Source organism: Mirounga angustirostris, unplaced genomic scaffold (genome assembly GCF_029215605.1).
Source record: "Mirounga angustirostris isolate CCGP_5_RB_7025 unplaced genomic scaffold, mMirAng1.0.hap1 SCAF_17, whole genome shotgun sequence".
Lineage (NCBI taxonomy): Eukaryota > Metazoa > Chordata > Mammalia > Carnivora > Phocidae > Mirounga > Mirounga angustirostris.
The window spans coordinates 44,014,771-44,038,719 of record NW_026991725.1 but is presented as its reverse complement, the minus strand read 5'-3'; the positions used below and the strand labels follow the sequence as shown (position 1 = coordinate 44,038,719).

The 23,949-nt window shown below is 67.2% G+C and overlaps 2 protein-coding genes across 4 annotated transcripts in view; both read left to right on the top strand.

The window, feature by feature from the left end:
- The window catches only part of CCDC57 (coiled-coil domain containing 57), a 116,528-nt gene extending 111,625 nt beyond the window's left edge, over positions 1-4,903 (top strand). For all 3 annotated transcript variants that reach the window (XM_064582284.1, XM_064582283.1, XM_045888227.3), the window contains one exon: positions 1,694-4,903. In XM_064582284.1, coding sequence (XP_064438354.1) covers positions 1,694-1,899 — 206 coding nt within the window. In that variant the 3' untranslated portion in view covers positions 1,900-4,903. The remainder of the gene's footprint in view (positions 1-1,693) is intronic.
- A 227-nt stretch (positions 4,904-5,130) lies between these two features.
- Positions 5,131-23,086, top strand: FASN (fatty acid synthase). Its single transcript, XM_045888230.3, has 42 exons — positions 5,131-5,324; positions 6,897-7,032; positions 7,742-7,894; positions 9,030-9,203; positions 9,341-9,541; positions 9,645-9,767; positions 9,856-9,971; positions 10,053-10,187; positions 10,717-11,188; positions 11,278-11,465; positions 11,570-11,759; positions 12,341-12,435; positions 12,547-12,681; positions 12,783-12,986; positions 13,136-13,251; positions 13,568-13,743; positions 13,830-14,021; positions 14,105-14,185; positions 14,301-14,471; positions 14,701-14,880; positions 14,959-15,162; positions 15,794-16,098; positions 16,347-16,739; positions 16,814-16,981; positions 17,064-17,182; positions 17,289-17,443; positions 17,578-17,781; positions 17,966-18,116; positions 18,204-18,382; positions 18,471-18,590; positions 18,752-18,874; positions 18,959-19,182; positions 19,262-19,463; positions 19,574-19,725; positions 19,838-19,929; positions 20,188-20,339; positions 20,437-20,682; positions 20,946-21,134; positions 21,447-21,677; positions 21,788-22,011; positions 22,107-22,205; positions 22,330-23,086. Exons 2-42 carry the CDS (start codon positions 6,906-6,908, stop codon positions 22,717-22,719), a joined length of 7,551 nt encoding a protein of 2,516 aa, XP_045744186.1. The 5' UTR covers positions 5,131-5,324; positions 6,897-6,905; the 3' UTR covers positions 22,720-23,086.
- Positions 23,087-23,949: the final 863 nt, after the last annotated feature.

Genomic DNA, 23,949 nt, shown 5'->3' with positions numbered 1-23,949 from the left:
TCAGGGCCTAGGCTCTTCCTCCTCCCCGAGCCTCACTTTCTCCCCCACCCCCACCCCGGCGGCAGCGGATTGGGAGAGTGGACTCAGGCGAGGCCCACGGAATCCCTAAGAGGGCCAGTCCCTCACGTTGTGGGGTCAGGGTCCCAACCCTGCCCCTCCCCACTGGCCGCTGCCTTCCAGAAGGAAACCACGCAAGCAGAGGATGGGCCTAGATATCATCAGCTATCAGGATGGGGCTGACGGGAAGTCAGGACCTGAGGGTCTGCTTCCAGAGACACAGGGCAGGAGAGCATGTGTGGAGGAGGAATTGCTCTGCGGCTAGAGAACCAAAGGCATGGGCCTTTCCTTCATGAGGGAGATGCAGCCATGGCCTCGGGAAGCGGAGAGGAACAGGGACATCCAGGGACCAACCTCACTCCACTCCAGGATCCTGGTGCTTGGAGCCTAGGCAATAGGAGGAGAGCAGGGCCGGGCGCCGGGACTGGGTCCAAGGGCACAGGAGGGGGGCCTAAGGCTGTGTGACCCCAAGGAGGCTGCAGGGAATGGAGCAGTTCCAGGTACTCAAGAGGACAGAAGAGGCCCAAGTGAGAGCCAGGGACCCGGGTACACGTGGCCGACCTCCAGCTCCCAGTGCCGGGGACACTGCAGGCCCACGGTGTGCACCACCTGTGTGCGCTTTCCGAAGCACGGGCCTTCTGCTGTCCCTTCGGCCTGTCCTCAGGCCTGGCCCGGGGCGTCCCCGCCACGCGGCATCCCCCCCCTGTGCTGCACGCCACCCTGTACCGGCCGGGCCCCAGGTGGTCGGCTCCGAGACGCTGGGCACGTGGCGTGCGTGTCACCCGTGTGTCTCGTGTGTGAGATGCTGGTGCCAGACCCCCCTTCCCCTGTCTGAGCTCTCTGGGGCAGCATCCCCATCCAGTGTGGACCCTCCTGGGGCTCCATAGACCCCGGCCCTACCTGCTGGGCCAGCGCACAAGGGAGAGCCACTCTGACCTTGCATCTTACAGCTGCTTCCTAGTAACATCTTTTTTGTTTTGTTTTTTACAAAAGAAACACACTCCTAGTTCTAAAAACTCGGCAACTAGAGAAGAGCTTGGAAACTGAAAGTCTCCTCCCACGCCCTCGTTCAGAAACACCGTGGTGGCCGCTTTGGAAGGGCTGCCCTTGAGTGTCAGCCCACGTGTACGGCATGCGGCCCAGGCCCTGGGTCCTTGGCCTGTGCTTGGACACACATGTCAGGGCTGCTGGGCGGCTGGGGGTGCTGGTGAGCACGGCCAGCAGACAGAGGGTGCTTGACAGCTGGGGAAGGGCCCGAGACGTGCTGTGGGTCAACCATTAACCTGGGCGCCCCCAGGGGGCCCATTACGAAATGGTCCCGGCAGGAGATGACATTTTCAGGGGCAAATGTCCAGAGTGCCAGTGGAGGGGCAGGCCCAGGCCCTGCGGTGCATCTGGAAAGCATGTGTCCCAGGGGCCTCCTGTGCCAGGACCCCAAGCCACAGCTGCTGCCCTTGAGCACCTTCCCTGGGGAGGACCTCTGGCCTGCTAGGCTCTGGAACGAGAGCCAGGGCGTGGGGTTTCTGGGTCCTGCAGGCTGGAGGCACAGCCGCTTGGCTTATACTCGGGGAGCCTAGGCTTCCCACCCCTTCCTGCCCTTCGTGCTGTGACAGGCCCTTCTCTTGCTGTTCTTCAGTAGAGTTCACGGCACGTCCAGCAGCCGACAGCCTCGGACACCCGGATAGGAGCCCCGTGGGGACACGGGCAGCCTTTGCCATCGAAGGGATGAAGATGGAAGCGCAGGCAAAGGCCAAGCCCACCAGACCCTCCAGGGCTCACCCTGCAAAAACTAAAGGCTGCCAGAGACCCCCCAAGATCCGTAACTACAATTTGAAGGACTGACTTCTTGAGCCTTCCTTCTCCCACGCCCTCCCCCTTCCCCTCCCCTCCCGTGTTGGTGCTTGGGGCCTGCGCTTTCACCATGCATCAGGGGGTGTGTGTGCAAGTACCCACATGTGCACGAGGAGAGTGCGAGTGCATGTGCGCGCAGACAGCTGCAGAGCGGCTTCCCCGGGCTCTGACCGACCCAGAGCCATTAAAGCCCCTGCCTCCGGTGCTCTCGCTGGGCCCTGGAGTTACTGACCTGTCCTACAGTGCCCCAGTGACATGGGAAGGAAGCCAGGAGGGCCCCCGGGGGCGGGGGTCACAGACAGCGCGGCCTGATGAGGGTGTGGGGGCACGGGGAGCAGAATGCCCACCCACAAAGTAGGCGTTTCCCCGGAGTGCTGCACGTGGGAGGGGACCTCCTGGAAGAAGGGAGAACCGGGGTTCTGGGTGAGCCAGCGGCCAGACCAGAGGCCTGCTCCCCTGCTCATGTCATGTCATGATGGGGTGGGGGTGGCACTTGCAGTGCTCGTTGGCCCCGTGAGACCAACCCAGCGGGTCAGTCTGGAGCCTTCCACGTCCGCACCCCCCCGCCACCGCGTAGGACAGTAGCGGGGCATCTCCGACAGCTAGATGCCTGGGGCCCGGCACCTGATACCCTTGCTCCAAGTACCACAAAACCACACCCACACTTCCCCACCCGAAAAACGTCTCATAAATTCTAACCACACAGCCTTGACACTTGTGGATTTGCTCTACAGTGAACTTCCTGCTCAAGATCACAATCTCCTGCCTCAGGAGGGTCAGCGTGGGAGAGGCCAGGGCGTGCGCTGCATCACTCTCCCAGAGCCCTCAGCCCGTTGCTCCCCTGTGCCCACACCGAGCTGGCAGCACCAGAACACTCCTTGCCCACAGCAGCTCAGCAATGGAGACAGCCTGTCCCCGCTCTAGGCAGAGCATGGTTGTGCCCTCAGGCAGCCTGGGCCCTCCGCACTGAGGCTTTCCCTTTCTGGACAGCCAGCTCTCATGGAACCGGGCAGACCGCTTCTCCGGGAGGACGGGAGAATGCTGGGGGAAGGCTGACCTACACACGTCATGTGGCCTTCATGGCTTCCGTTGGCCCTCAAGTAAAATGTGCACAGTGTCCTCTCCCTACCTGGCTCACAGGTGGGGGGCACGTGAGGATGCAACATCACGGGGAGAGACCACAAACAGTAGTGCTGGTCATGCATGTGCCTGATGCAGGGCCAAGAGATCACAGACCAGGCCCCAGTGATTTGCAATGGCTCCTGCCCCATCCCGTGCACCCTTGAGCTCCATGTGACGGCACACGGGCCTGAGGGACATCCTTGCCACAGGCTAAGTACGCAGCCTGGGCACGCTGTGCTTCCAGGAGCTGCAGAGGCAATGCTGGGCCGTTCCCGCCGTGCCAGGAAGCAGCAGCCTGGAAGCAGCTTTGCCGAGGGGTGGCAGGGGTCTCGGTGCTTGGCTGTGTCTGACGTGTGCCCTTAGAAGGGACGCATGGCTGTGTGACTCCCTGAAGCTGAAAACCTGAGCGGAGATGCCTTGTCACTTTCCAAAGAGGCACTTCAGAGCCCGTGAGCGAGTCTCCGAGCCCTCCCTCTAGGGTGCAAACCCAGGCCCTCCATCAAGGTTGGCCCAGCCTGGGATCAGCCCCCATCACCTGGGCCCCTGGCAGGCTGCAGTGAGCAGAGTCCCACTGACCAGCAAGAAATGAGCCTGGGATAACTTAAGTCACCAAAAGTTGGGAGCGTTACTCAGCATGGTCCAGTGACTCCTGGCCCAGGGTGCAAGGTATCTGAAAAATTCTTAAATTGGAAGAGAAAGAAAAACCCATGGGAAGGTTGTTCAGGACATTAATTCAGCTGGTGGGCCTTAGGGCACTCTCCCACCTCTTCCTGGCCTGCCCTTTCTTCCGCTGTCAGGAGTTAGAAGCCCCCAGTGACAGGATGCCAAGGGAAACATGGGAGCATCGGAGCATGGAGTGGCCACTGGGACCTGACGGGGCTGGTGAGCACTGTGGGGCATGCAGGAGCATGTGGCCAAGTGAAGCTGTGGCGTCTGGTTTCACCGTGCCAGTCCCGTTCTGTGCTGTCCCTGAGCTCGTCAAGGCAAAGCCCGAGGGGTTGCCATGGAGCGCAGTGAGGAGTGCAGCGTTTGATTTCAAGACAATGAGGCGGTGAAGAAGCAGGGCGCTGGCCGTCCTGGGGACCAACAGGGACTCTGCTGGCCTCACAGAGGACCTACTTGGGGGCCCATAAGGGGGCCTGGGTCCTGCAGGGCATGGCCGCTAGGGAGGGAGGGCGGCCTTCCTGACTCTCAGCTGACCCCTAGACGGGGGTCTGTCTCGTTTTGGTCTGGAAGCCGAGGTCTTTTTGTGAGTTCGGTAACCATGTGAGCAGGGGAACGCACGGAGACGCAGGGCTGGAGCTCCAGCCGGGGCGTGTGCGCGCCCGTGGGTGCAAGTGGCCACGTGCGCGCGCGAGTGCCTCTGCCCGGGGAGGCGCCTTTGTTCGAACCACGCCAAGCGCTGTCCGAGCCTCGCTCTACCCGCGGGCTCCGGGAGCCGTGGAGCACGCGCGCGGGCCCGTAAGACTGGGGAGGCCGCGCCGCGCTGCGGTGACCGGCAGTGACCCCGCCCGGGGCGCCCTCGGCAGGGGTCAACGACCGCCGAGCAGCCCAGCCCATCACCCTATCGCCTAGCAACGCCCACTCGCGCGCCGCCATTGGGCCGCTGCGCACGCCCCCGGCCCCCGATTGGCCGCGGCGGCGGAGCGAGCCCCGCCCCTTACCCCCCCCCACCCCGGCCCGGCTCCGCGCGGCCAGACCGCCGGCCGGCCGGTCGGTGTTCCCGGGGGTCCGGCCGGTCCCCGGCGTGCCCCCAGAGTGGCGCCCAAGCACACGCCCGTCCAGCCTCACCCGCGCGGCGCGCACACGTGGTCCCGCGGCCCGAGGGTGTGGGGGGCGGCCCCGGGAGGGGCGGGGGCCCCCGGGGGCCCCCGGGGGCTCAGTCCCCTGCGCGTGCGCGTGCGCCCCCGCGGGTCCGCGCCACGGACCCGCGGGGGCGGGGGGCGGGGGGCGGGGGGCGGGGGTGCCGAGGCGCCCCCCCGGCGCCCCCGGAGCGCCGGGCTCCCCAACCCTGCGCGCCCCCGCGCGGGGTCCCGGCGGCTCGGCGGCGCGCGGCATCACCCCACCGGCGGCGGCGCGCCGGGTCCCGGGGCGCAGCCCCGACGCTCATTGGCCTGGGCGGCGCAGCCAAGCTGTCAGCCCATGTGGCGTGTCCGCGCTGGGACGGCCGCGGTTAAATAGAGTCGGCGCCGGCCTAGAGGGAGCCAGAGAGACGGCAGCGGCCCGGCCTCCCCTGCGCCACCGCGCTCCATCCTCGCTCCCCGCCGCCCGCCCGCCGCCCGCGCCCAGACCAGGTACGAGCGGCCCGGCGGGGACCGGGGCCCTGGGGGCCCGGGCGCCGCCGGCCCGCACCCTCCGGTCTCGGGGCGCTCCCGCGGGGAGGGGTCGGCGCGCCGGGCCCCGAGGCCCCCGGGCTGGCCGTGCGGGGCGCCGGAGGGCCGGCGGGGCAGGCGGGGGGCAGGTGGGCGAGAGCGAGGGGCGGACGCCGGCCGCGCCGCGAACAGCCATTTTGGTCGCGGGCTGGGCCACGCGGGCGCACGGCCCAGCCCTCCGCCCGCCGCATCCCCGGCCCCGGTGCCGGAGGGCCGCGGCCGGGCGGCGGGGGGGAGCCGGCTCCCGTCACGTGGGCGCCGCGCGGAGCCCCGAAGCTCTGGAGGGCGGGCGGCGGGGCGAGGCCGGCGCCGCGGGGTCTCCAGCCCCTGCCCGGGCCGCGCCGGACTCGGCGTGAATAGCAAGTAGGGGGGAACGGCGGGCGCTCTCTGGAGGCCGCAACGCCCCCGAGCCGGTGCCTCCTGGGCCTCCAAAGGGCCCTTTATTCGGCGCCGGGGGTGGGGCTCCTCCCGGCGGGGACTCAGGCTCGCCGGGCCACGCGAGGGGGTCGCTGCTCTCTGCCGCGCGCCCTCGCTCGGAGAGCCCGGGAGACCCGGGACGGCCGGGGGCGGCGTGACCACCGGTCCTTAGCGCCACGAGACCCTGCGGCCTCGGCGGAAGTTGCCAGGCCAGCCCCGGCCTTGCCCCCGCGGGGCTGCCCAAGAGCGCCCTTCCTCTGTGGCCGGGGCTTTCTCTGCAGGGGGGCCCCGGGGGCCTGGGTCCGGGTGGTCAAACAGCCCGAGGCCTCCCCGGCACAGGTGTGCGGGTGTGGGCAGCCCTCGCCTGGCCCCTAACCAAGTGCTTCTCCGGGCTGGACCCTGCTGGGGCGGTCAGACTGGCTGGGTGGACCCACCGCGGGTAGGGGCCGTCTTGTCCCCGGAGCCCTGCAGGGACCCCTCCCCCAACGTCCCTTCCAAACCCTGGCAGTTCATGGGCTGCCCTGAGTGTGCCTGGGCCCCTGCCCCCAGCATGGAGAACAAGCTGGGATGCAGGGTGCAGGGCCCACTGGTCAGTGTGGGCCGGTGTTCCCCCCACTCTCATATGTTTTTCGCTCAAGCTTTGGCACCCTCTCTTTTTTGCTTGCTTGATTTCCTGGGTCAGCTCTTAACACACTGATGGCCGAGTGGCCCTGTCCCAGGAAGGGTTCCGCTCTTCTGGGATGGCCCTGCCTGCTACCTCTCCCAGGACCCCAGCAGTAGGTTGCAGAGCCCACCGACTGTTGGGGGGCAGACACAGGGTAGCAGGGCCATGGTGTAGTCACCCAGGCCGGGGCCCCACATGTGACAAGGGCTGGCTGGACCAGCATGGACCCCCACCCCACACGCCCTCGGCTTCTGTCCCAGCCGGCAGAGCGCGCAGGAGCTGACCAACTGCTCTCAAACCCATAGGTGGTGCTGTGGGGTCAGGAAGCCAGGGGAGAGGGTGGGAAGCTGCCTCCTGGTGGTGTGGCTGCCAGAGCTGACCAGCGTCAGGCTCCCACGCTGCCCTCCCTGCAGAGAGCAGCCATGGAGGAGGTGGTGATTGCTGGCATGTCCGGGAAGCTGCCCGAGTCGGACAATATGCAGGAGTTCTGGGCCAATCTCATCGGCGGCATAGACATGGTGACAGACGACGACAGGAGGTGGAAGGCAGGTGAGTGGGCGGCCCTCGCGCTCCCCTCCCACACAAGGGGATCCTCTCCTGCTCTTGCTCTGGATGTGGCCTCCCGGCTGCCCAGGGCAGACCAGCTCCAGCCTGAGCCCCAGTCCCAATGGCAGAGCCACTGGTCACCAAGGCGAGGCTGGGGACTGGGGGCCCACGGAGGCTGAGGGCCAACCCTGAGCATGCATCTGCCCGTTTTATAGCCGAGCTGGGTGATCTGCTGGGGGACCAGATCCAGGGTGAGGCCAGGTGGGCAGGCACCCTGTCCCTCCGAGCCCAGCCAGCTACCGCCACATAAGATGCCAGGCTCTCTCAGGAAGCTGGTTTGACTCCCTCCCGCCCAGTAGGTTGTTCTGCAGAGCAGCTCTACCTGATCTACGGGATGTGAGTCAGCGTGGCGGAGTCTGGCCGGCCTCAGCAGCCAGGCAGTTTAGGACAGGCAGAGGGTCTCCAGCTAGGGCAGTGGTGGACAGGAGGAGGGCACTGTCCCCACTGGGCTCTGCTCCGAGGCCACCTCCCACACGGCTGCCCAGTGGGGCCCCTTCTCAGAAAGCGGGGTGATGTCGCCCAAGTGGCACCCCAGACCTAGCACCACCAGCCCCTGCCCAGTCTCCCCGGGAGCTCATGGCTCCCTGTCACAGCAGGGCCTTTGCCGTCGGTCACTCAGGGCCCACAGCCTTCCACCTGTCTATGTCTGCAGGACTCTACGGCCTGCCCAGGCGGTCCGGCAAGCTGAAGGACCTATCCAGGTTCGACGCCTCTTTCTTCGGGGTCCACCCAAAGCAGGCTCACACTATGGACCCCCAGCTGCGCTTGCTGCTGGAGGTCACCTACGAGGCCATCTTGGACGGAGGTGGGTCCTCATGAGGCTGCTGGCCAACGATGGCCACCTCAGGGCTAGGGGCCCGTCCCTGAGGTTCCCACCTCCCCAGAAATTATAACAGCATTGCTTCTTCTCACTTTTAAAAGCAGAAGTCTGAAAACACAAAAATTACCAAGGAGGCAGCGCAAGGCGCTGTGACTCTCCTGGGCCCTGGTGTAGGGTCCATGGGCTTGGGGAGGTGTGGGAGGCGTGGGCCTGGGAGCAGGTTGAGGTTTCACAACTACACACACGGTGTCCCTGGCATGCCCTGGTGCCCCAATTCCCTCCCTCCCCAAAGTACAGCTGGTCTTGGGGCAAGGGTGGAGTGCCAGGCAGAGCAGGAGGTGGGGTCTGGCCCCCAGGTCTCGTGCTCTCCACTCTCCCCTCCTCTGGGCTGTGTCTGGTCTTGTACAAGTGCCTCAAGACAGCTGTCCCTTGTCACGGGGCACAGACCTGTCTCTACCGCCCAGGGGCCTAAACGTCTTGCCTGGTGGGAGAGGAGGCCGGCCACGTGGGCGTGGCGCCTCCGCAGGTGGGTGGGGGAGCCCGGGCCTGAGGGGGAGCCTGGGAGCCGGCCAGTTGTACCACAGGCAGGCGGGCAGGCAGCCTGGCCTTCTAGCTTGCTTGCTGCTCAGCGAGCCAGGCCTGGGACCCGCACGGGACACAGTGCTCTGGAGGGAAGGGCCGGTAGAGACCTTGGACGCCGCTCTCCAGAGGCTGGCCAGGGTCCCTCCCTCCTTTCCCAGCCTGGACACTCAGCCTTTGTCTCCCTGTGTTTCCTTATCTTAGCCTGTCCTAGGGTAAGCCGCCCTTGGTGCTTGGGTGCTCATTGGTCACTGGGGCTTGCCAGACCCTACTGGTGACACCAGGGGCCAGGGGAGTATCCTGGGGACAATGCAGCCTTCTGTCCTTACCTCCAGCTTTCTCTGGCCTCTGCCTGGCCCAGAGCCTGGAGCCCCACCTGTCTCCTGGGCCCTGGGTTCCTTGTGACCCAGTTATCTGTCCTCAGCCCTACCTGGGTTGGTTGCCCTGCTCGGACCCCTCCAGAGCCAGGCTAAGAGGGAGGACTTAGCCCCAGAGCTGGGCAGCAGGCCCAGCTGCCATGTCTTACCGTTGCTTCCCGCAGGCATCAACCCAGCGTCACTCCGAGGGACACACACCGGTGTCTGGGTGGGCGTGAGCGGCTCCGAGGCCTCAGAGGCCCTCAGCCGAGACCCTGAGACCCTCTTGGGCTACAGCATGGTGGGCTGCCAGCGCGCCATGATGGCCAACCGTCTCTCGTTCTTCTTTGATTTTAAAGGTGGGTACCCACCCAGCCCCGCTGGGCCTCTGGTTCCCCCAGGAAGGCTGGCCAGGGCAAGGCGTCCATGCCATGGGCTCCCAGTGGAGGGCACCCTGCTGGAGCCGCCGGGCCCCCCATTGTGCTCTTGCCCACAGGGCCCAGCATCGCCCTGGACACAGCCTGCTCCTCTAGCCTGATGGCTCTGCAGAACGCCTACGAGGCCGTGCGCAGCGGGGAGTGCCCCAGCGCCATCGTGGGGGGCATCAACATCCTGCTGAAGCCCAACACCTCCGTGCAGTTCATGAAGCTGGGCATGCTCAGTCCTGAGGGTACCTGCAAGTCATTCGACGAGTCTGGTGAGTGAGCGGTGGGCGGGAGGGGCAGGGGTGGCCCCAGAGCTCTTGGCCCAGGGGCCTGGAGCAGCAGAGCCCCTGGGCCTGAGGTGCCCTCCGCACGCAGGGAACGGTTACTGTCGCTCGGAGGCCGTGGTGGTCATCCTGCTGACCAAGAGGTCCCTGGCCCGGCGCGTGTATGCCACCATCCTGAACGCCGGCACCAACACCGACGGCTACAAGGAGCAAGGTGGGTGCCGGCCGGGGGCTGGAGGGGTCCGGGCCTGGCCGCGGCAGGTGGTCCTTGGTTGGGGGCTGAGGCCTGGCTCGTCCCACAGGTGTGACCTTCCCCTCCGGGGAGGCCCAGGAGCAGCTCATCCGCTCCCTGTACGAGCCGGCTGGGCTGGCCCCAGAGTCTCTGGAGTATATCGAAGCCCACGGCACGGGGACCATGGTGAGTGCCCCGCCCACGCCCCACACTCCAGGCCTGAGAGGCACCTGGGCGGGATCCTGATCCTCCTCTTGTCCTCCACAGGTGGGCGACCCCCAGGAGCTGAACGGCATCGACCGAGCCCTTTGCACCACCCGCCGGGACCCCTTGCTGATCGGGTCCACAAAGTCGAACATGGGGCACCCGGAGCCCGCCTCGGGGCTTGCAGCCATGGCCAAGGTAGGTGCGCGGGTCCAGAGCTGTCCTGCCGGCCACGCAAGGGGGGGTTCCCACAGACTGGGCCGAGGGGTGCCAGCCACTGGGGCCCGGACAGCAGGGCACAAGCCTGTGACCAGTCTCTGCCCTTGCTCCCTGTGGGCCAGAGGAGGGCGCAGGGGCTGCCCACCTGTCCCACAGTCTTCCTGACCGGCCGGGGGGGCTGGGTGGCCTGTGGGGAGACCACGCACTGGTAGCTTCTGGGTGCGGCGGGGGCTCCCTGGTGCTCTAGGCTCCTTGGGGCTGTGACGTTGTAACCTCTTACCGTTCCTGCAAGAACTGGGACCTGGGAGGAGCTCTGGCTGAGGGGGCCTCTGTGTCCAGGCCCACAGCCCGTCCGTCTGGGGGGCGCCCTGGGGCCCCAGGTGAAGGCAGGGGGCCCAGAGACGGCAAGGGCCCCTGGGTCCCTGCACTGTGTCGCGTGGGCCCGACCCCAGGCAGCGGTGCAGGGAGTGCGAGGCCAGCTGCCCCACCAACCGCGAGCCCCCCGTAGGTGCTGCTGTCCCTGGAACACGGGCTCTGGGCCCCCAACCTGCACTTCCGCAGCCCGAACGCTGAGGTCCCCGCGCTCCGGGAGGGGCGGCTGCAGGTGGTGGACCGGCCCCTGCCCGTCCGCGGAGGCAACGTGGCCGTCAACTCCTTCGGCTTCGGCGGTTCCAACGTGCACGTCATCCTCAGGCCCGACCCGCGGCGCCCCTCGCCGGCCGCCCCGCGCGCCACCCTGCCCCGCCTGCTGCGGGCCAGCGGGCGCACCCTGGAGGCCGTGCACTGCCTTCTGCAGCAGGGCCAGCAGCACGGCCAGGACCTGGCCTTCGTGAGCATGCTCAATGACATCGCGGCCATCCCCCCCACCGCCATGCCCTTCCGGGGCTACGCGGTGCTGGGCGGTGAGGAAGGCGGCCCGGAGGTGCAGGAGGCCCAGCAGCCGCCTGCTGGCCAGCGTCCACTCTGGTTCATCTGCTCTGGTGAGAGGCCGGCCGTGCGGGTCCTCCCGGGAGGGTGAGCGGGAGGCTGGCCCCGCGGCCACCACCCCTGACAGCTCTCCTCGGGACAGGGATGGGTGCGCAGTGGCATGGGATGGGGTCGAGCCTCCTGCGCCTGCACAGCTTCCGAGACTCCATCCTGCGCTCCGACGAGGCCGTGAAGCCCTTGGGCCTGCAGGTGTCTGAGCTGCTCCTGAGCACAGACGAGGCCTGCTTCGACGACCTCGTCCACTCCTTCGTGAGCCTCACCGCCATCCAGGTGCGTCCTTGGGCTCTGGGGGCCCGTGGGCAGGACGGGGCTGGTGGCCGGGCGGGGCTGGTGGCCGGGCGGGCGTGACTCCTCATGCCCCTCTCCCCCACCAGATCGCCCTCATAGACCTGCTGACCTCCATGGGCCTACGGCCCGATGGCATCATCGGACACTCCCTGGGGGAGGTGGCCTGTGGCTACGCAGACGGCTGCCTTTCCCAGGAGGAGGCCATCCTCACGGCCTATTGGAGAGGCCAATGCATCAAGGAGGCCAGCATCCCACCGGGGGCCATGGCGGCCGTGGGTGGGTGTCCTCTGTGCTCCCCCGTCCTGCTCCCCCCACCAGCCTCAGGGGCGTCCCTGGCCTTCCTCCTGTTCACACGGGGCAGATGCTGCGACCCACCCCAGCACCCTGCGGCCGGCAGTAAATGCGCGGCCACGTCACCACAGGCTGGGCTGAAGCCACGTGGGGACAAGAGTGCCCCCTGCCCACGCAAGAAGCCAGGGAGCTTTTGATAAAGTCAGTGTCAGGGTGACTCGCTGTGGTCCCCTTCCGTGGGCACCTTCTCGTGCCTCAGGCAGGCTGGGCTGGGAACAGGAGGGACACCTCACAGAGCCACCATCCTGAGGGGCTGCAGGGGAGAGGCCGAGGCCCGTGGAGGCCTGTCGGGGGCCCAGGACCTCGCTCCCCACCTGTGGGACAACAGAGAAGGTGTCCTCCCTCGAGATCAAACGCGGCAGGAGCGAAAGTGCCCCGTAAAGGCCCCGCTCCGCGGCTGTCATTACTGCACCCCTGTCATTAGGGCCTGTCCCGGGCAGCGCTTCCTCTCGGGTGGGGGCCCCGGCTCCCCGCAGCCCGCCCCCTGAGGCCATCCCTGCCCACAGGCTTGTCCTGGGAGGAGTGTAAACAACGCTGTCCCCCTGGCATTGTGCCCGCCTGCCACAACTCCGAAGACACAGTGACCATCTCAGGACCTCAGGTGGGCCCTGGGAGGCGAGGCGCATCCCCAAGTCCCTTCCCCGTCCCTCGGGGGGAGCTCTGCGTGGGGAACCGGTCGCACTCGTCCAGCCCTTGACACCTCTGTCCTTAGGCCCAGGTGGTCACATTTATGGAGCAGCTGAGGCAGGAGGGCGTGTTTGCCAAGGAGGTGCAAACAGGCGGCATGGCCTTTCACTCCTACTTCATGGAGTCCATCGCCCCCACGCTGCTGCAGGCACTCAAGAAGGTGGGCTGGCCGCCCTACGGGGGCTCCCTGGAGGCAGGGCCTCCTGGAGGCAGGGCGGTGGGGGCGGAGGCCCGGCACGGCTGACGGTGTCACGGGCGCAGGTGATCCGGGAGCCAAGGCCCCGCTCGGCGCGCTGGCTCAGCACCTCCATCCCCGAGGCCCAGTGGCAAGGGAGCCTGGCCCGCACATCCTCGGCGGAGTACAGCGTCAACAACCTCGTGAGCCCGGTGCTGTTCCAGGAGGCGCTGCGTCACGTGCCTGAGCACGCCGTGGTGCTGGAGATCGCCCCCCACGCCCTGCTGCAGGTGCGCACCAGCTGGGGCCAGGGGCGGGGAAGGCCGGCCGGTTCCAGGAGGGACGGTGGTCTTGGTGCGTCGGCCGAGAGAAGCCGAGGGTCTGGGCCTGCGGGCAGGTGGGAACCAGTGAGGAAGGCCAAGCCCGTCTGCCTCACCAGGGCGTCCTGAAGAGAGGCGTCAAGCCCAGTTGCGCCATCATCCCTCTGATGAAGAAGGACCAGAGAGACAACCTGGAGTTCTTCCTCAGGAACGTGGGCAGGCTGCACCTGCTGGGGTGGGTCGGCTGCCCCTGCTGGGCCGCCGGGGAGGGGGCCGGGTTCCCAGTGGGGGGGAGGGGGCGGTCCACCCGGAGCTTCTCCCCGACAGCAAAGCGTGGTAATAGGGCTGCTCGGTGGCCTTGAGGTTGTCCTCCAGAAGTGGGCTGGTGGGTGCTGGGCCACCTCGAGCTTCCTTGCTATGGCCCCCACCCCACCCCGTCTTGGTGATCTCTGGGGTCTCGTGGGAGACGGTTGGCCGAGGGTATGACGGGGTAGTCCCAGGCAAGGCCGCCAGCCCAGGCGTGCGCCTCACACCTTTCCCCCACCCCCCAGCATTGATGCCAACCCCAATGGCCTGTTTCCACCCATGGAGTTCCCGGTTCCCCGGGGGACTCCTCTCATCTCCCCCCACATCAAGTGGGACCACAGTCAGATCTGGGACGTGCCTGCCGCCGGGGACTTCCCCAGCGGCTCCAGCGGTTCGTCTGCTGCCACCATCTACAACATTGGTGAGTGGGGGCTGAGGGCAGTTGAGGGACGGGGCGAGGGTGCCTTCTCCCTCCTGGGTGCTGGCACTAAGGTCCAGCCCACACAGACACCAGCCCCGAGTCCCCCGACCACTACCTGGTGGACCACCGCATCGATGGCCGCGTCCTCTTCCCTGCCACCGGCTACGTGTGCCTGGTCTGGAAGACTCTGGCACGTGTCTTGAGCCAGAACATGGAAGAGATGCCCGTGGTGTTTGAGGATGTGACACTGCACCAGGCCACCATCTTGCCCAAGACCGGTGAGATGGGGTGGCCGCCGGGGTCAGGGCGGGAATGCTGACGGCTGACCCCAGCTGCTCATCTCCAACCTTGCTGTGCACAGGGACTGTGGCTCTGGAAGTGCGGCTTCTGGAGGCTTCCCGCACCTTTGAGGTGTCTGAGAACGGCAACCTGATCGTGAGCGGTGAGCAGAGGGCGTCCGGCCAGGCCCCGGGCTCTCTGGTGGGGGTTGGCCTCTGAGTGGACCCTTGGTGGCCAGCTCCACTCTACGCACCTCAGGCTCTTCTGCCCCCCCATAGGGAAGGTGTACCAGTGGGAGGAGCCTGACCCCAAGCTCTTCGACAGCCAGGAGGGCCCGGACCCCACGGCCGCATTCCACCTGTCCCAGGGGGACGTATACAAGGAGCTGCGGCTGTGTGGCTACGACTATGGCCCCGACTTCCAGGGCATTCTGGAGGCCAACCTGGGAGGTAGGGCGCCACATCCTCCCTTGACGCTCAGGGCACGAGCCTTGGGGCCGCCTCCCTTCAGGCCACACGGGGCCTGACCTGCTGCCCAGGATCCCGGTGCCACGTGACTCCGTCACCGCCCGAGTCCTGTGGACAGAGGGCTGTGCTGGGTGTGAGGGGTGTGTGGAGGGCAGGGTGCCGTGAGCGTGAGAGACCCGGCCCGGCCACGCCGACAGTCCCTCCGTCACAGGCTACACAGGCCAGCTGCTATGGAAGGACAACTGGGTAACCTTCCTGGATGCCGTGCTGCAGATGTCCGTGCTGAGTATGGCCCAGCGCTCCCTGCGCCTGCCCACCCGCATCACCTCCATCCACGTCGACCCCGCCACTCACCGGCAGAAGGTGTACTCGCTCAAGGGCCAGGCCCAAGGTAGCCCCGAGTCCCAGGCCCCCCCCACCTGCGCCGCCGGGCCGGCCGCGGCCCATGCTCACCGGCTCCTTCCCGCAGTGGCTGATGTGGTGGTGAGCAGCTGTCTGAACCACATGGTGGCCGGCGGAACCCTCATCTCGGGCCTACACACCTCCATGGTTCCGAGAAGGCAGCAGGAGCAGTTCGCCCCGATCCTGGAGAAGTTCTGCTTCACTCCCTACGTGGAGGTGGGGCTCCTGGCTGGAAACGCAGCCCTACAGGACGAGCTGCAGCTGTGCAAGGGTGAGGTCCAGCCCCTGCCCTGTGCTCCAGCCTCCGTCGGGTGCCTCTGGCAAAAGGGAGTTTCTCAGCTTCCCACACAGCCCTTCGCTGGGACCCGTTCCAGCTTGACAACCTCCTGCTTCACAGGAGCCGAAACTTGCCTCCTCGAGAGGCTCCTGGTCTTCAGGGATAGTTTAGGGCACAAGGACAGACTCGGTCCTTCCTGCCTGTGTCCCCAGCCAGCCACTTGGGTGTGACGCCACGGGGACCTGGCCCGGCAGGCCCTGTGAGGGCTCGTGCCCACACTGATGGGTGGGGGATAACGGGCAGGGGGCTGGAGCGCCGTGGGGGATGTGAGGGCACTGAGCCCACGCTCCGTAGGGAGCCTACCCTCTGTGGAGCTCACGCCTCGACGACACCCACCCAGGGGGCTAGTTCCTAGTTCTAGAAGATCAGGCTGCCCACTTCGTCCCTCCCATCTGTTTGCTTATCTAGGGGCAGGTCCAGGCAGTGGGCCCTGGGAGGACAGGGTCACCTGGGTCCTGGCTACTGATGGATGCCTGCTCTAAGCAGACCCCTGCTGTGTGGGGGTGCTTCGGGAACACTGGCCCGAGTGAGACCTCGCCTTAGTGCCCATCTCCCCCCTCCCCAGGGCTGGCACAAGCACTGCAGACCAAGGTGGCCCAGCAGGGGCTAAAGATGGTGGTCCCTGGGCTGGATGGGGCCCAGGTGCCCCGGGAGCCCCCACAGCAGGGCCTGCCTCAGTTGCTGGGGGCTGCCTGCCAACTCCAGCTCAATGGGAGCCTGCAGCTGGAGCTGGACCAGCTACTGGCCCAGCAGAAGCCCCTGCTGCATGACGACCCCCTGCTCCACGGCCTTCTCGATTCCCCGGCACTCAAGGCCTGCGTGGACACCGCCCTGGAGAACCTGAGCAGCCCCAGGATGCACATTGTAGAGGTGGGTGCGTGGACCCAGCTCCAGGCAGGCTCAGCCGTGGGGAATGCCAGGGCCCGTCAGAAGGTGTGCCGAGGCTGCCCTCGTGTCCTTGACTGTTCCGCCCTGCTTGAAGGTGGGCTCTGGGGGAGGACACTAGCTGGTGGTCTCAGCAGTGTGGGTGGGTGGGCCTTTCTGGCAGATGTCCGCCAGCTCGGATCGGGGTGCCTGCCCGGTGGGCAGCTGGTCCAGGAAGCTCTCCCCACCGGCAGGTGCTGGCTGGCGATGGCCGCCTGTATTCCCGCATTCCGGCGCTGCTCAACACCCAGCCCCTGCTCCAGCTGGACTACACGGCCACGGACCGCCACCCCCAGGCCCTGGAGGCTGTCCAGGCCAAGCTGCAGGAGTATGGCACGACCCAGGGCCAGTGGGACCCTGCAGACCCTGCCCCCAGCAGCCTGGGCATGGCTGACCTGCTGGCATGCAACTGTGCGGTGGCCACCCTCCGGGACCCAGCCACGGCCCTCGGCAACATGGTAGCCGCTCTCCAGGAGGGCGGCTTCCTGCTGCTGCACACGCTGCTCAGAGGACACCCGCTGGGAGAGACGGTTGCCTTCCTCACCTGCCCGGAGCCCCAGCGAGGCGGGCAGAGCCTCCTGAGCCAGGTGAAGGGGCGGGGGTGGGGCCGGGGCTGCCGCAGGGAGGCTGGCTGAGCACTGACCCCGCCCCGCCCACGCAGGACGAGTGGGAGGGTCTGTTTGCCGGGGCGTCCCTGCACCTGGTGGCCCTGAAGAGGTCCTTCTACGGCTCCGCGCTCTTCCTGTGCCGCCGCCGGCCGGCCCCGCAGGACGGCCCCGTCTTCCTGCCTGTGGAGGACACCAGCTTCCGATGGGTGGACTCCCTGAAGGTCAGTCTCTGCCGGGCCCCCCAGCACCGTGCCCACGGGCCTGGGGACCCACCCAGACGCCAGCCCTTCCCTCGTCCCGCAGAACGTTCTGGCCAGCGACTCCTCCCGCCCCGTGTGGCTGACGGCCTTCAGCTGCACCACCTCGGGTGTCGTGGGCATGGTGAACTGTCTCCGCCGAGAGCCTGGCGGGCACCGGATTCGGTGAGAGACAGCCACAGAGCTGCAGGCCCCCTCTCCCTCCGCCCCTGCCCTGCCCTCTCTCTCTCCCCCTCCTCCAGCCTCCCCTCACCTGTGTGTCTGCCCACAGATGCATCCTGGTGTCCAACCTCAGCAGCACCTCCCCCATCCCCAAGATGGACGCAAGCTCCTCAGAGTTGCAGAAGGTGTTACAGGGGGACCTCGTGATGAACGTCTACCGGGACGGGTCCTGGGGGGCCTTCCGCCATTTCCCCCTGGAGCATGGTGAGCCCCCCCAAGATGCCTCCCTGGCCCCCACCAGCTCCTTGCGTTATAGCCGGGTGGTCTGAGGGTGACAGGGGGCTGGGGGGCCCTGGCTAGGAAGCCCCTGTGGGAGCCGCACTTCCTGTCGCCTTCAGGCCTGCCAGAGGAGCAGACCGAGCACGCCTTCGTGAATGTCCTCACCCGGGGGGACCTCTCCTCCATCCGCTGGGTCTGCTCCCCTCTGCGTCACGCCCAGCCCACTGACCCCGGCATCCACCTCTGCACCGTCAGCTACGCCTCCCTCAACTTCCGAGACATCATGCTGGCCACGGGCAAGCTCTCCCCTGATGCCATCCCAGGTATGGACTGCATCCTGCGGGTGTGGCCAGAGCAAACGCTCCAGGCCAGGGACTGGGAAGAGGAGGGCTCCTTGACCCACAGCCCTCAGGACCCTGGAGGCTCCTCAGGCCTGAACTTGCGCACCGGGCGCCCCCATCCCCCACCCGGGGAGACATAGGGCTCACCGCCACCGTCTACCCCCAGGGAAATGGGCCTCCCGGGACTGTATGCTGGGCATGGAGTTCTCTGGCCGGGACGCCAGTGGCAAGCGTGTGATGGGGCTGGTGCCCGCTGAGGGCCTGGCCACTTCCGTCCTGCTGTCTGAGGACTTCCTGTGGGAGGTTCCGTCTAACTGGTGAGTCGGCGGGACCGTGAGCCCGGCGCCCCACGCGGCCACGGCCGAGGCTCAGGCCCGAGCTGACCTCATGTGCTGTGCCCGCAGGACCCTGGAGGAGGCAGCTTCCGTGCCCGTGGTATACTCTACCGCCTACTACTCGCTGGTGGTGCGGGGGCGCATGCAGCGCGGGGAGACGGTGCTCATCCACTCGGGCTCGGGCGGCGTGGGCCAGGCCGCCATCGCCATCGCCCTGAGCCTGGGCTGCCGCGTCTTCACCACCGTGGGTCAGTCCACCAGCCCTCCCGCGAGCCCGGCGCTGCCCCCGCCCCTGCCCCGCGGCCTGGCTCAGCAGCATGCGCCTCTCCCTACCAGGGTCCGCCGAGAAGCGGACGTACCTCCAGGCCAGGTTCCCTCAGCTCGGCGACACCAGCTTTGCCAACTCCCGGGACACGTCCTTCGAACAACACGTGCTGTGGCACACAGGCGGGAAGGGTGAGCGCAGTTCGCGGGCCCCGGCGGCGGCCCTGGCACGCCCACCAGTCGCTGTCCACCTGCGCTGCCGCCGTCCTCCTCGGGCCCAGGCGGGGACAAGGTCTGGGCCGGGGCCAGTGTCATGACGGAGAGGACCTCTCTTTCCCCGACCCCCCCCCAAGGTGTCGACCTGGTTCTGAACTCTCTGGCGGAGGAGAAGCTGCAGGCCAGTGTGCGCTGCCTGGCCCAGCACGGCCGGTTCCTGGAGATCGGCAAATTTGACCTTTCCAACAACCACCAGCTGGGTGAGGCGGGCAGCAGGCGGGCGGGTGAGGCCCGCAGGGTCAGCTGGGGGCCGTGAGTGCTGAGCCCTCCCCCCGCCCCCCCAGGCATGGCCATCTTCCTGAAGAACGTGACCTTCCACGGGATCCTGCTGGACGCGCTCATGGATGACGGGGGCAGCGACTGGCGGGAGGTGGCGGCGCTGCTGCGGGCGGGCATCCGGGACGGCGTGGTGCGGCCCCTCAAGTGCACCACGTTCCCCAAGCACCGCGTGGAGGACGCGTTCCGTTTCATGGCCCAAGGGAAGCACATCGGCAAAGTGGTCGTGCAGGTGAGCGTGGGGCCCCCGGCGCCCCCGGCTCCAGCTCCCCAGGGCAGTGCCTGAGCTGGGGGTGCTGCTTGGGCTGCAGGTGCTCGAGGAGGAGCGGGAGATGGTGCCACAGGTGACCAGGCCCACGCGGATGACAGCTGTGTCCAAGATCTTCTGCCCAGCCCACAAGAGCTATGTCATCACTGGGGGCCTAGGCGGGTTCGGCCTCGAGCTGGCCCAGTGGCTTGTGCTGCGAGGGGCCCAGAAACTCGTGCTGACCTCTCGCTCTGGGATCCGCACAGGTGAGCAGTCCCGAGGGCCAGGACGGGGTGGGGGGTGGTCGCCTCAGCGCTCGTGAGCTCTCTGGTCCAGAAGCCCGGTTGGCCCAACCACGCTGCCCTGTGTCCCGTAGGCTACCAGGCCAAGCAAGTCCATGAGTGGAGGCGCCAGGGCGTGCAGGTCCTGGTGTCCACCAGCGACGCCAGCTCGCCAGATGGGGCCCGGAGCCTCGTGGCAGAGGCCACACAGCTGGGGCCTGTGGGTGGCGTCTTCAACCTGGCCATGGTGAGTGCAACTCTGAAGGGTCCAGAGCAGGCCCCCTAGGGAAGCACCCTCCCAGGCTGAGCCCTCCAGAGCTGTGAGGTCAGGGCAGGTGCTGAGAACCCCTCACCCTCAGGTCCTGAGAGATGCCATGCTGGAGAATCAAAGCCCTGAGTTCTTCCAGGATGTTAACAAGCCCAAGTACGACGGTACCGTGAACTTGGACAGGTGAGGTGTACGATCCCCCAACCCTGTCCCCATCCCCCAACACAGCCTGGCTCTGACCTGGTGCACGCTGGGAGCAGCCGCCTCTCTTGACCTGTGTGTACCCTGGCGCAGAGTTCCTGCTGCCACTCAGGTACTGAGCAGCAGGCCTCTGCTGGGGCCTGAGCTGGGGGTTCAGGGAAGTGGAGGCTGCTGGGCACGCTGGCCGGGGTGGGGGCGGGGACTGGGCCAGCCAGCAGGGTGTGACTCGAGCACCCACAGGGTGACCCGGGCGGTGTGCCCCGAGCTGGACTACTTTGTGGTCTTCTCCTCCGTGAGCTGCGGGCGCGGCAACGCCGGCCAGACCAACTACGGCTTCGCCAACTCCTCGATGGAGCGTGTATGTGAGAAGCGCCGGCACGACGGCCTGCCAGGTGGGCCAGCCCGCTCCTCGCCCGGCAGCCCCCGCTTGCCGCCGCCCCGCTGCGCGCCCCCGCTCACCCCCGGCTCGCTGGCCCTGTATTCCTGTAGGCCTCGCGGTGCAGTGGGGCGCCATCGGAGATGTGGGCATCATCCTGGAGACAATGGGCTCCAACGACATGGTCATTGGTGGGACGCTGCCTCAGCGTATCACCTCCTGCTTGGAGGTGCTGGACTCCTTTCTGAACCAGCCCCACGCCGTCTTGAGCAGCTTTGTGCTGGCTGAGAAGAAGACCAGCGCCCAGGGTGATGGCAGTGCCCAGCTGGACCTCATGAAGGCGGTGGCCCACGTCCTGGGTGAGGGAGCCCGCCGTCCCCGCACTGTAGACCCTCAGCTCCCGCTAACTGCCGTTTCCCTGGCAGGAAGAGGCCGTGGTCTTTTGCTCTGGGAGGGGACAGGCTCCAGTGGTCGGCTCAGAACTGAGGGGGGCGGGGGCGGTCACATGCCATAACCACGGTGATGGTGGTTTGGGAAGGGAACTAGCCGCCAAGGTGTCCGCGCTTACCCAGGGCCCCGCCCCACCTCCCTCCCAAATTGCCAACGGAGTACCTGTCCCCAGGTATTCGAGACTTGGCCACCATCAACCTGGACAGCACGCTGACAGACCTGGGCCTGGACTCGCTCATGGGCGTGGAGGTGCGCCAGATACTGGAGCGCGGGTATGACCTGCTGCTGTCCACGCGGGACATCGGGCAGCTCACGTTCCGCAAGTTGCAGGAGTTTTCCTCGAAGGCGGGCACGGCTAACGGTGCGTGGCTGTGAGGGAAGTTGGAGAAAGGGGAAGGTCCCTGGGCCACCTTGGCCCCAGCTCTTCCTCCGTCCCCAGAGCAGCAGGCTTGCGAGCAGCCTAAGCGGCCCCCCCACCCCCCCAGCTCAGGGCTTGTCCATCGGGACCCTTCCTGTGAGCCCTGAGTGGGGCCTTGGGCCCCCACCCATTTCCCGCCCTGGCCACCAGCAGCCCGCGTCAGGGGTGGGTGTGTGCGCCCGTGCCCGTCGTCGTGTTTGTGCGTGGGGCATCTTGTGTGGCCCTGGCCCTCCGGCATCTGCCCCCTCCTTACAGAGCTGGCCGCCCCCACGGCCAAGGACAGCAGCAGAACCGGTCAGCAGGCCCAGCTGAACCTGAGCACCCTGCTGGTGAACCCCGAGGGCCCGACCTTGACACGGCTCAACTTGGTGCAGAGCTCTGAGCGACCCCTGTTCCTGGTGCACCCCATCGAAGGCTCCACCATCGTGTTCCACGGCCTGGCCTCCAAGCTCAGCATCCCCACCTACGGCTTGCAGTGTACCCAAGGTGTGACCCGTCCTGCGAGGCGGTCCCCACCCCCCAATAAGGCAGGGTCGTGTGCGTGTCCCACCCAGGGTCCCCTCCTGCCTGCCGCTGAGCCTCCTTCTGCCCCACAGCTGCACCCCTGGACAGCATCCAGAGTCTGGCCGCCTACTACGTGGAGTGCATCCGGCAGGTGCAGCCCGAGGGGCCCTACCGCATCGCCGGCTACTCGTTCGGGGCCTGTGTGGCCTTCGAGATGTGCTCCCAGCTGCAGGCTGCGCAGCAGAGCCCGGCCCCCTCACACCACAGCCTCTTCTTGTTTGACGGCTCACACTCCTACGTGCTGGCCCACACGCAGGTGAGGGCCGCCGCGGGGGCGTCGGTGGGCTCCCAGCCGCAGCCCCAGGGTCGCGGCCCAGGGCCCGGCTGCAGCAGCCCCTTCTCCCCCCACAGAGCTACCGCGCCAAGATGACCCCGGGCTGCGAGGCGGAGGCCGAGGCCGAGGCCATGTGCTTCTTCATGCAGCAGTTCATCGACGTGGAACACGACAAGGTGGGGCCGGGGGGCGCCCGCAGCCCCGAGCGGAGCGCGCGCGCGCGCAGCCGGGTGCAGACCCCGCGGGGCGTTGCGCCGGGCACGCGCCGCTCAGAGCCCCGTCCTGCACCCCGGCCCGCAGGTGCTGGAGGCGCTGCTGCCCCTCGGGGACCTGGGGGAGCGCGTGGCGGCCGCCGTGGACCTGATCGAGCGCAGCCACGCGGGCCTGGACCGCCGCCAGCTGACCTTCGCCGCGCGCTCCTTCTACCACAAGCTGCGCGCGGCCGAGCAGTACACGCCGCGGGCCACCTACCACGGCAGCGTGACGCTGCTGCGCGCCAAGACCGGCAGCGGGTACGGCGAGGGCCTGGGCGCCGACTACAACCTGTCCCAGGTGTGCGACGGCAAGGTGTCGGTACACGTGATCGAGGGGGACCACCGCACGCTGCTGGAGGGCAGCGGCCTGGAGTCCATCCTCAGCATCATCCACAGCTCCCTGGCCGAGCCGCGCGTCAGTGTGCGGGAGGGCTAGGCGCCCCCCGCGGCCCCGGGGGGGGGGAGGGTCCTGCCGGTGGGAGCCCCGCCCCCGCGCCCTGTGCGCCGCCGCCGCCGCCGCCGACTCGGAGACCCGCCCCGGTCTGTGAAGGGTCGGCCGGGCGGGCCCGGCGCGCCGCGTGGGTCTGCGCCGCGGTCCTCCATTCGATCCTCCTATTTATTGCGTCGCTGGGGAGACGCCAGGGCCTCGTCCACCCTGTGAAGGCCGGCGGCGCGGGAGCCCCAGCCCTGGGGCCCCCATGATGCAGGGGCCTGTGGAAGGGAGCAGTCCAGGGCGCCCGGGCACCGTTCTGTGTTCGTCTGTATTCGTTTTTCAAGAAACATGATTCATATTGCTGCTTGCATTCTGGAGTTTACTGTAACTGTCCGTGTCCAGAGCCACGTCTGGACTGTGTTCCCAGCAGCGCTGCCCGTAAGGACCAGGAGGTGTCCGCCAACCTGGGGGAGGCCCCCCCGCCGCCCCACGGCTAAGCCCCACCTGAGCTCTGGCCTCCAGTCACCCTTTCTTCCCTCCTCCGACAGGGAGGGCGCCCCTCTGCTCCCCGCGGCGCTCAGGCCCGGGGACAGCGCCTGGCTCCCGGAGGGCCGCGGTGGCTGCTCTGCTAGAGAAGCAGCCGGTAGGACAGGATCCCGCCGGGCGCTTCAGCAGGTCGGCCAGGGCAAGCGTGGGGTCCCCCGCACTGCTTCCTGCCTGAATTCCTTACTCCTCAGGGAAACCTTGGGATTGTTCTCCTCCCTTGAGGAGGCCTACCCACACCATCGAGAGTAACCTTGACCTGGAGTCAGGTGGTCATAGGTGTGAATCTCATCAACAAAATACCTTCACAGCAACACCTACGCTACTGTTTGCATAACTAGCCGAGTTGAACAAGAGACTGACCGTCACACTGGTTTAGGCAAAGGTGGATCAGAGCAAGTCAGAGGGGCAGGGAGGTTCCCTGGGCATCTGAACCCTGAGAGCCAAGGGGTGAGGTGGACACCAGTGGTGCAGGGGGCGGTGGGAGTTCTGAGCCAGCTGGTGGGAATGAGCCAGAGATCCAGGGGCCGGGGGGATCAGGCCCACCTGTAGCCTTCTAAAAGGATGTGCTGAACACAGAAACAGACCAGGGGCGCCTCCATATTCCTCAGAAAGTTCAGCATACAATTACCATGAGCCAATAATTCCACTCCTAGGTATATACCCCCAAAGAATTACACACGGGGCTCA

Coding starts and splice junctions, on each gene's coding strand:
- FASN (XM_045888230.3), top strand. CDS start 6,906: ATGGAGGAGGTGGTGATTGCTGGCATGTCCGGGAAGCTGCCCGAGTCG. Junction 17,444..17,577: donor CCATTTCCCCCTGGAGCATG/GTGAGCCCCCCC, acceptor TGTCGCCTTCAG/GCCTGCCAGAGGAGCAGACC. Junction 21,678..21,787: donor CGGCTTGCAGTGTACCCAAG/GTGTGACCCGTC, acceptor TCTGCCCCACAG/CTGCACCCCTGGACAGCATC.